The following is an 11,848-nucleotide window of genomic DNA, read 5'->3' as shown; positions in this document are numbered from 1 at the left end:
GAACAGGGGAAAACCCAAAGGGAAACTGGACCAAAGACAAAGGACCAAGGAAACTGAACCAGAATGGGGACCACAAGGGACAAGGGACTGGACCAAGGGAAACACAAGGACAAGGAGGGAAACAGGACCAAGGGACACTAGAGCAATGGACAACTACCAGTGGACACTGGACGGGACAGGGGGAGGAAAAACGGACCAAGGGACATGGGAGGGGACACTGGACCAAGGGAAACAGGACCAAGGGAAACTGGACCAAGGGACACTGGACCAAGGGAAACAGGACCAAGGGACACTGGACCAAGGGAAAACTGGCGGGGACAGGGCACTGGACCAAAGGGCCAAGGGAACATGGACAAGGGACACTAGACGCAAGGAAACTTAACCAGGGACACTGGAGCAGGGAGGGGAAAAATGGAACAAAGGACGACTGGACTCCAAGGACACTTACCAAAGGGAAACTGGACCAAGGGACACTGACCAAGGGACACTGGACCAAGGGACAAACTGAACAAGGGAAACTGGATCCAAGGGAAAACATGGACCAAGGGGAAATGGACCAAGGGACACAAAGGGACTGGCAAGGGAACAAAGGACCAAAGGGACACTAGACAAGGAAACTGAACCAAGACAATGGGGACAAAACTGGCCCAAGGGAACTGGACCTAGGGACCACTTGGACAAACCAAAGGGACACTGAACAAGGGACAAACGGAACCAAGGGACAAGGACCTGGACCAAGGGAAACAGGACAAGGGAAACTGGACCAAGCAGACCAAAGTGAACCAAAGGGACACTGAAGGGGAACAGGGACAAAGGGAAACAATGGACCAAGGGAGAAAGTGAAACCAACAGGAAAACTGGACCAAACGGGAAACTGGAGGGCCAACTGCCAAAGACAAAGTGAACCAAGGGACAACTGACCAAGGGAAACTGGACCAAGGACACTAGAAACCAAGGAACTGATGGACAAGAAAAGAAACCAATTCAGGCCTGGAACAGGGGAAATGGACCAAGGGGGACAAAACTGGACAAGGCGGACAGTGGACCAGGGAACTCGTAAGGGGACACTGGAAACCAAGGAAACTGACACTAGACCAAATTGGACCAAGGGACACTGAAACCCAAAGGGAAAACTTGGGGACTAAGAAAATTGGAACCAAAGGGACAAAAAGGACCTAAACTGACAAAAGGGAAACTGAAACAAGGGACACTGGAACCAAGGGGGAAACACTAGGACAAGGGAAACTGAAAAGCAAAGGAAAACGAAACCAAGGGAACACTGGACCAAAGGGAGGCAGAACTCGACCTATGGGAGGCAAACTGAACCAAAGGGAAACTGACCAATGCACACTAGACCAAAAGGGGAAACTGGACCTAAGGGACACAGAAATCCAAGGGAAACTGAAACCCTTAAGGGACCAAACTAGACAAGGACTGGGACCAAGGGGGGAAACAAACTTTGGACAAGGGAAACAGACCAAAGGGAAAAACTGAACCAAGGGACACTGGACCAAGGGGATCCATGGGGACCAAGGGGAAAACTAGAGAAGGGGAACTGGAACCCAAGGGGAAAAACTGGGAACCAAGGGAGGAACTCTTAGACTAAGGGAAACAAACTGAACCAAGGGAACACTGGACCAAGGGAGCCAAACTAGACCTAGGGGAAACTGAACACAAGGGACACTAAAAGAACCAAGGGGAACTGAAGGACGCCAAGGGACAAACTAGAAATGAACCAAGGGGAAACTGAACCAGGACACTGGACAAGGGAAAGGGCACTGGACCAAAGGACTGAAACCTGAAACGGACAAGGGGACACTGGGACCAAAGGGAGACAACGGGGACTATGGGACCAAACTGGGAGGACCTAGGGGGAAATGGAAACTAAGAACTAAAGACACGGGAAACCTGAACCAACAGGGCACTGGACCAAGGAGAACCTGCGGACGGGTAGAACAAAAAAACTTGAACCAAAGGACAACTGGGACTCCAAGGGGAACCACACAATGGAAACAAGAAAGGGAACCAGGGACGGAACCACTGAACAAGGGGAAAGGGGGGGGGGGGGAAAACTGGGTCCCCGGGACCTAGGGACACTGGACCAAGGGATTGAACATAAGGGATCGGGACTAAAGACAAGGGACTGGACCAAAGGGAAACTGACCAAGGGAAACTAGACCAAGGGAAACTGAACCAAGGGACACTGGACCAAGGATAAACTCGACCTAGGGACAACAACCTGGAACCAAGGGTAACTGGACCAAGGGAACACTAGAGCCACAAGGAAACTGCAACCAAGGGGACCACTGGACCAAGAAGGAAACTCGACCTAGGGACAACTGCAACCAAGGGCAAATTGAACGCCAAGGGACACTAACCAAGGAAACTGACCAAGGGAAACTGGACCAAGGGAAACTAGAACCAAGGGGAAACTGGACCAAGGGACAACTGGACCAAGGGAAGTGACCAAGGGGAACCAACTGGAACCAAATGGGAAACTGAACCAAGGGACCCACTGGACCAAAGGGAAATGAACCAAGGGAAAACTTGGAACCAAGGGACCTGGAACCAAGGGAAAAAAACTGAACCAAGGGACAACTGGACCAAAGGGAAACTGAACGCCAAGGGAAACTGGAACCAACTGTGGGAAACCTTGGAACCAAGTGAACTGAACCAAGGAATAACTGCGACCAAGGGAAACTGAGACAACCAGGGAAACTGAATCCAAGGGACACTGGAACCAAAGGGACAACTGGACCAACCAAGGGAAACTGACAAGGGAAACATAGGCCCATAAGGCGAAACTAGACAAGGGAAACCTGAACCAAAGGGACACTGAACCAAGGGACACTACAACCAAGAACTGGGAACCAAGGGAAACTGGAACCAAGGGACACTTAGGACCAAGGGAAACTGGAACCAAAGGGACAAACTGGACCACAAGGGAAAACTGGAATCCAAGGGACAAACTAGACCAAGCGGGAAAACTGAACCAAGCGACAACCTAAGGGACCCAAGCGGAAACTTGAACCAAGGGACACTTGGACCAAGGGACACTGGAACCAAGGGACACTTGGCCTAAGGGAAAACTGAACAAGCGGACACTGGACCAAGGGACACTTGGACCAAGGGAAATCTGAACCAAGGGACAAACTGGAACCCAAGGGAACTGGCCAAGGGAAACTGCGACAAGGGGACCACTTTGACCAAGGGAAACTGACCAAGGGAACCATAGGGACCAACGGGAAACTGGAACCCAAAGGACACTGGATCCAAGGGGAACTGGAACCATAGGGACACTGGAATACCAAGGGAGACAGGCGACTGGTCCAAGGGAAACTGAACCAAGGGAACTGCAACCAGGGAGCATACTGAGAACCGAACTGGGACAAAACTAGGTAAACCAAAGGGTAAACTGGAACCAAAGGGTAACAACTAAGGAGCCAAAAAGGGTAAACTGAACAACCAAAGGTAGAAACTGACAAAGGGACGGACTGGACCAAGGGAACTAGGACTCAATGGACCAAGGGAAACTAGAACCAAGGGAGCTGGGAACCAAGGGACAACTGGACCAAGGGACACTCGGACCTAGGGAACGGGAAATCTGGACCAAATGGGGAACACTGGACCTAATGGGAAACTAGAACCAAGGGAAACTGAACACAAGGGTGTGGGAACAGAGGACCAAGGAGAAACTCGACCCATAGGTCGAGGGACACTGGCAACCAAGGGAAACTGGACCAAAGGACAAAACTAGACCTAAGGAAACTGAAACCAAGGGGACACTCCTGTTGGACCCAAGGGAGAACTAGGAACTAAGGTACCTTAAGGGTATCACTGGAAACCAACCAGAAAGGAATAATTGAACCGAGGGCACTACACCAGGAATACTCGCCAAGGGAAAACTGAAACCAAGGGAAACCTTACGGACCAAGGGTCAAACTTGGACCAAGGGACAACTGGACCCAAGGAGGGAACACCAAGGAACCGAACTGAACCAAGGGAAACTGGAACACCAGAGGGTACACTGGGACCAAATGGGAAAAGCTGAACCTAAGGGACAAACTGGAACCCAAGGAAAGGGAACATGGACCTTGGGGACCACTGGACCAAGGGAAACCTGGAACGCCAAGAGGCAACCTAAGGGTACCCAAGGGGAAACTTAGAACCACCAAGGGGACTACTGGCACCCAAAGGGAAACTGGACCAAGGGGATAAACTAAGGAAACCTAAGGAGGAAACTAGATCCAAGGACAAACTAGGACCAAGGGACAACTAGGAACCCCAGGACCCACTTCCAGCCTAAAAGGTTAAACGCTGGACCAAGGCCAACAAACTGGAACGAACTGGGGAATTGGGAAAGCCTCAGGACCAAGGGAAACTGAAGGACCAACAAAACAACTTTGAACCAAGTGGACACTTGAACCAGCCAAGGAAAACTGAACGCAAGGGTTAACCTGGACCAAGTAAACTTGGGACACAAGGACACGGAAACTGCCAAGGGAAACCAGAACCAAGGAGGAAAACTGGACCAAGGGACTGAAACCAAGGGAAATGAACCAAGGGACACTGACCAAGGGAAACTGAACCAAGGGACACTGGAACCAAAGGAAACCTAAGAAACCAAGGGGAAAACTGGACCAAGGGACTGGACCAAGGGGGGGAAATGAAACCAAGGGAACACTGAACCAACGAACCAAGGGAAATGGACCAAAGGAAACTGGGGACCAAGGGAAACTGACAAGGGGACAGGGACAAGGGAAACTGGACCAAGGGACACTAGACCAAGGGAAACTGAACCAAGGGACACTGGACCAAGGGAAACTGAACCAAGGGAAACTGGACCAAGGGAAACTAGACCAAGGGAAACTGAACCAAGGGACACTGGACCAAGGGACACTGGACCAAGGACTGGACCAAGGGAAAACTGACCAAGGGAACACTAGACCAAGGGAAACCCGAACCAGGGACACTGGGGACAAGGACAAACTGGGAATCCAAGGGGACACAACTGGACCAGGGTCCAAAACTGAACCAAGGGACACTGGACCAAGGGAAACAACTGGGACCAAGGGAAACTAAGGGAAAAATGGACCAAGGGACACTGGACCAAGGGAACACTGGACCAAGGGAAACTGGAAACCAAGGGACAACGGACCAAGACTGAACCAAGGGAAACTTGAACCGGGGATCCAAGGGACACTGGACCAAGGGGAACTGAAGGGAGAGGGAATTGAACCAAGGGACACTAGACCAAGGGAAACTGAACCAAGGGACACTGGACCAAGGGACACTGGACTAAGGGAAACTGGACCAAGGGACACTGGACTAAGGGAAACTGAACCAAGGGAAACTGGATCAAGGGAAACTGGACCAAGAGAAACTGAACCAAGGGACACTGGACCAAGGGAAACTGGACCAAGGGACACTAGACTAAGGAAACTGAACCAAGGGACACTGGACCAAAGGGAACTGGACCTAGGGACACTGGACCAAAGGAAACTGAACCAAGGGACACTGGACTAAGGAAACTGAACCAAGGGACACTGGACCAAGGGACATTGGACCAAGGGACACTGGACCAAGGGAAACTGAACCAAGGGACACTGGACCAAGGTACACTAGACCAATGAAACTGAACCAAGGGACACTGGACCAAAGGGAACTGGACCTTGGGACACTGGACCAAGGAACACTGGACCAAGGGAAACTGGACCAAGGGAAAGTGAACCAAGGGACACTGGACCAAGGGAAACTGGACCAGGGGATACTAGACCAAGGAAACTGATCCAAGGGACACTGGACCAAGGGGAACTGGACCTAGGGACACTGGACCAAGGGGAACTGGACCTAGGGACACTGGACCAAGGGACACTGGACCAAGGGACACTGGACCAAGGAAACTGAACCAAGGGACACTGGACCAAGGGAAACTGGACCAAGGGAAATTGAACCAAGGGACACTGGACCAAGGGACACTGAACTAAGGGAATCTGGACCAAGGGAAACTGGACCAAGGGACACTGAACCAAGGGAAACTGGACCAAGGGAAATTGAACCAAGGGACACTAAACCAAGGGAAACTGGACCAAGGGACACTGGACCAAGGGAAACTGGACCAAGGGAAACTGAACAAGGGAAACTGGATCAAGGGAAACTGAACCAAGGGAAACTGGACCAAGGGAAATTGAACCAAGGGACACTGGACCAAGGGACACTGAACCAAGGGAAACGGGACCAAGGGGAACTGGACCAATGGACACTAAAGGAGAAACATAGAAACTGGCCTAGGGACACTGTACCAAGGCACACTGGACCAAGGGACACTGGACCAAGGGAAACTAGACCAAGGGAAAGTGAACCAAGGGACACTGGACCAAGGGAAACCGGAACAAGGGACACTAGACCAAGGAAACTGATCCAAGGGACACTGGACCAAGCAGAACTGGACCCAGGGAAAACTGGACCAAGGGACACTAGACCAAGGAAACTGAACCAAGGGACACTGGACCAAGGGAAATTGAACCAAGGGACACTGGACCAAGGGAAACTGAACCAAGTGAAACTGGACCAAGGGAAACTGAACCAAGGGACACTGGACCAAGGGAAATTGAACCAAGGGACACTGGACCAAGGGAACCAACTGGGAACCAAGGGAAACTGGGACCAAGGGAAATTGGGAACCAAGGGACAATGACCAAAAGGGGAAACTGGACCAAAGGGGAAACTGGGAACTTAAGGGGAAACCCCCCCAAACTGGGAACAAGGGGAACTGGACCTAGGGACAAACTGGGACCCAAGGGACACTGGAACCAAGGGGAAACTGGACCAAGGGAAACTGAACCAAGGGACACTGGAACAAGGGGAACTGGACCTAGGGACACTGGACCAAGGGACACTGGACCAAGGGAAACTGGACCAAGGGAAACTGAACCAAGGGACACTGGAACAAGGGGAACTGGACCTAAGGGACACTGGACCAAGGGACACTGGACCAAGGGAAACTGGACCAAGGGAAAGTGAACCAAGGGACACTGGACCAAGGGAAACTGGACCAAGGGACACTGGACCAAGGAAACTGAACCAAGGGAAACTGGATCTAGGGACACTGGACCAAGGAAACTGGACCAAGGGAACTGGGACAGGGAAACTGGACCAAGGGCAATCTTTGATCTAGGGACACTAGACTAGGAAACTGAACCATGGACACTGGACCAAGGGAAACTGGACCAAGGGACACTAGACCAAGGGAATCTGGACCAAGGGAAACTGGATCTAGGGACACTGGACCAAGGGAAACTGGACCAAGGGAAACTGGACCAAGGGAAACTTGATCTAGGGACACTAGACTAGGAAACTGAACCATGGGACACCGGACCAAGGGAAACTGGACCAAGGGAAACTGGACCAAGGGAAACTGGACCAAGGGACACTAGACCAAGGAAACTGAACCAAGGGAAACTGGACCAAGGGAAACTGGACCAAGGGAAACTGGACCAAGGGAAACTTGATCTAGGGACACTAGACTAGGAAACTGAACCATGGACACTGGACCAAGGGAAACTGAAACATGGGACACTGGACCAAGGGGAACTGGACCTAGGGACACTGGACCAAGGGAAACTGGACCAAGGGGAACTGGACCTAGGGACACTGGACCAAGGGACACTGGACCAAGGGAAACTGGACCAAGGGAAAGTGAACCAAGGGACACTGGACCAAGGGAAACTGAACCAAGGGACACTGGACCAAGGGGAACTGGACCTAGGGACACTGGACCAAGGGAAACTGGACCAAGGGAAACTCGACCAAGGGACACTAGACCACGGAAAACTGGACGAAGGACACTGGACCAAGGGACAAAGGACCAAGGAACCTTTAAGAATCCAGTAAGATGACCACACCCTCTGAGAACGTTAAAAGGTGAAATAAATATTCTTTAGTATTTGCCATTGGAAATCCACAGTTTGGCCGTAAAAGACAGAATGAAGGCGAGCGTAAAGGATTCAATACGAGGCAACATCTGTAACTGAAAGTCCAAAGGCCAATGGCTGTCTAGGAACGTCCACCTGTGGACTTCCAATAGACATTTCCAATCTATTTGGCTCCAGTTCAATTCGCATCCTCTTAGCCTGAGTACTACGCTGTTCTTGGAAACGGTTTTCCTTGGCCCATTTTTTCCTCCCCTGGCTGAGCACTGAAGTGAGAGAAGAAATATTCTTTTGCTGATTGTCACTCTCTTTGCAACTCTCTCTCTCTCTCTCTCTCTCTCTCTCTCTCTCTCTCTCTCTCTCTCTCTCTCTCTATAGCTTTAGTTCTCCATGTGTGCAGATATTGCATTATAATTTGTTCAAGAACACCGGGCGATGGAAACCACATACGAACAGGTAGGCACGAACACACACACTCATATGTATGTATATATATAACATCTATATATACAAGATATATATATATATATATATATATGATATATTATATATATATATATACTATATATATGTATATATGCATATATTTATACATTCGTAGATATATATGTATATATATATGTACATAACTAAATAAAACACATATATTATATATAATATATATAAATATATATAAAATATCAGCATAAGTCAACAAAAACATCACTGTGGACCAAAGATGGTACGAAATAAATATATTATAATATAGTATAGTATTACATATATAGATATATAATTATTACAATATTATTATATTAATAATATATATATATCTAGATTATTATTAATATTAATATATAGTATAGTAATAATATATATATATATATATATATTAGATAATAGATAGAGCCTCAAGTACCTATTGACAAGGACTCCTTTTTAGTTAGCATTTGAATGGGAACATTTGAAACGCAGTAAATGAATCCTCTAGGGACTCTGATTAGAAAGTTTTATTACTCTTAGTTCAAAGAGGCTTATTCTTCCTCTTATTGCCTCTCTCACGTAAAGAGGAGTTTCGGCGATGGTTGTTTTATTGTAATGGTTGGTCTTCGCTTGTTATTTCAATTTTTATTCCTTCCATTTCCAGATCTCTTCTTTCTTGTTTTTTATATTGTACTTACAATTTTGTTTATTTATCTATCAATATGTAAATTTATCTTTTTAATGTCTGATCTCTCATTTCTGTATTTCTTATTAGCTTCTGTATTTTCTTTCAAGCGAACTCCATATTCTGTGGAAGTTTGAATTGTAAGTCAATGACTCTTATGAGCTTGTCCCATATGAATAGGGTTCATCATCTGAATAATAATGGTAATTACTTATTCACCTAGCTACAAATTTCTTTGTATTTTTTGTCTACCCATTCACTTTCAACCTTGTAATTGCTGGTATAGTCACTCAAAAGTTTTTTGCAACATGTCCCAGAAGTTTTCGCTCATCTAACAATAATTTATTCGTTATATATATATACGAGGAAATTTGCTTTTCTTATTTTTTTTAATAATACAGTTAACAGTATAAAAAAAGAATTGTTAGTAAAAGATCCGTATGACGAAAAATAACGAAACGTTTTGAAAAAATTCGCTCATAATTGTAGGGTAAAAGAGTCAACTAAAAAGCTGTGATTGGTCATCCATTCAGTCCTTATGGGAGTAAATTCAGAGAATTGCTTCTTCATGCATAGATACCCTAATTGAAAATAATAGGGGGAAAATCTGGTAATACCCAGTGCATACTTAGTTGCAGAGAGAGAGAGAGAGAGAGAGAGAGAGAGAGAGAGAGAGAGAGAGAAATAATAAATGGTTAAATAAAGGAATTATGATAATGATGCAGAGAGAGATAAAGGAACTATGATACTGATGGAGAGAAATATTAAAGAATAATCTCTCTCTCTCTCTCTCTCTCTCTCTCTCTCCTCTCTCTCTATCTCTCTAAAAGGTTATATCTTGTATCAATTGAACCATCAAACAATTTTTTCTAATTCTACTAAGTAATATCTTCCTTTAATTCCAGATTTGGAATCCACCAAAATTGTCTTCAATCAAAAATGCAGCAGAATTATTGTGCAATACTGAGATAGAAAAACATGACTAGTAATTGTAATGAAGTTGACCAAATTCTGTTCTGCTTTGATCCAGAACGGTAGACACTATTCCAGGTACAAATGAACAATAAAAATGGGATCAAATATTGATACTTTGTAAACCGTACTGATAGTTTCGCTGGCACTGACGAAAAGTTCCCCTTTGAATATTTGAATACTATGAACCCTAAACAATTTACATGGTCCCTCCGGTAAAAATCCTCACAAAACCAAAGCACTGGACACCGAAAGAATCAGCAAACACGACCCACCAAAACCATTTCGAGTCGAAAAACGAATATTCTGTAGCTTTCGAAAGATTTTCCATGTTGAACAACGAAGGGCCAGAATGGAGGCGAATGTAAATACTGCAGCACAGTAGTGTGGAAACGGTTGCAGAACGTCCATTGTCTATTGCAAGTCGAGGAGAGTCACCCTGCGTCTTTCCTACAGACAATTGCAAGGCCTTTTTTGAACAGTTCAAATCGAGTCTTCTCGAGCCTCAGTGTTCAGTTCAGTTCCATTTCAGGGAAACTGTTGTCTACCGTATTTCCGTTCGACTGAGCTCGGCAGGATGATGCAAATCTGTTTTCGGGAGGGAGGAAGAGGAAACTCTTGTGCGTATTTTGGCCTCAACAGTGGATTGGGTACCAGATTGTCACTCGGCTATAGTGTGTTGCGGTCGTGGGCGAAGACGAGGATAAAGGAAGTAATTTGACTCTTGGGCTTTCTTATAATCAGACATTCATACACACCACCGTAACACCAACACAACACACCACCCACCCACCACAACCACCACACCCACACACACACATATATATATATATATATATATATATTAATCATAATATATATATATCTATATATATATATATATATAATATAATATATTATATATATATATATATATATATATATATATAGATATATATATATATGTGTGTGTGTGTGTGTGTGTCTGTGTGTCTGTGTATGAATGTACAGAGAGAGAGAGAGAGAGAGAGAGAGAGAGAGAGAGAGAGAAGTATAGCGTTTTTATTTATTTCTGTACTTTCTCAGTCACATCCTGTATCTATGTTTATATTGGAATGGAGAGAGAGAGAGAGAGAGAGATCTGACGAGATCTTTGACGAGAGAGAGAGAGAGAGAGAGAGAGAGAGAAGAGAGAGCCAATCAACCGATGGCACGTAATTTAGCAATGGTTACATAAAACTCTTTGCGAGGCATTCGAAGTAATGAAATGGAATTTTTTTTTTATTTAAATGAAAAAGCTTCTTTTGACCTTATGTTTAATTAGATTTTCGCTCCTGTTTCTTCCTTTACGGGAAAAAGAAGACTCCGCTGGACTACCCCCTTTGGAGTGATGCCCCTGTGGAATATTGCTTGAAATTCTTCTATGTCATCCTTGCAGTCCTAATAACCTTTAGTGTTCTCTATTCTGAATGCCGTCTGCCTAATTATTGAAGTATTTTTTTCATCATCATGTTGTTTACTTGAACCTCCAAATCCTTTATTTAAGCCTTATGTTGTTTACCAAATCCTTCAAGCCCTTTATTATATCCTTGAGTTGTTTACTTTGTCCTTCAATCAAGTCCTTTATTTCATATTTTCTTTGGTTACTTAATCCTTCAAGTCCTTTGTTTTATCCTTGAGTTGTTTACTTTGTCCTTCAATCAAGTCCTTTATTTCATACTTTCTTTGTTTACTTAATCTTTCAAGTCCTTTGTTTTATCCATAAGTTGTTTGCTTAATCCTCCAAATCCTTTATTTCATCTTCAAGTTGTTAACTCAA

General features: G+C 45.8%; 1 protein-coding gene across 1 annotated transcript; it reads left to right on the top strand.

Moving 5' to 3' along the window:
• The first annotated feature begins 5,629 nt into the window (after positions 1-5,629).
• Positions 5,630-6,697, top strand: LOC135196639 (ribosome-binding protein 1-like). The gene is made up of 2 exons (XM_064223480.1): positions 5,630-5,725; positions 5,855-6,697. The coding sequence occupies exons 1-2, from the start codon at positions 5,630-5,632 to the stop codon at positions 6,695-6,697; spliced, it is 939 nt and encodes a 312-aa protein (XP_064079550.1).
• Positions 6,698-11,848: the final 5,151 nt, after the last annotated feature.

Source organism: Macrobrachium nipponense, chromosome 18 (assembly GCF_015104395.2).
Source record: "Macrobrachium nipponense isolate FS-2020 chromosome 18, ASM1510439v2, whole genome shotgun sequence".
NCBI classification, from domain to species: domain Eukaryota; kingdom Metazoa; phylum Arthropoda; class Malacostraca; order Decapoda; family Palaemonidae; genus Macrobrachium; species Macrobrachium nipponense.
Note: the sequence above shows the minus strand (reverse complement) of the source record. Positions and strands in the feature narration are given on the sequence as shown.

Bases quoted from the DNA above. Each gene is read 5' to 3' on its own strand.
- LOC135196639 (XM_064223480.1), top strand. From the start codon at position 5,630: ATGAAACTGAACCAAGGGACACTGGACCAAAGGGAACTGGACCTTGGG. The intron at 5,726-5,854 runs GTGAACCAAGGG...AACTGGACCTAG, and splicing joins GGAAACTGGACCAAGGGAAA to GGACACTGGACCAAGGGACA.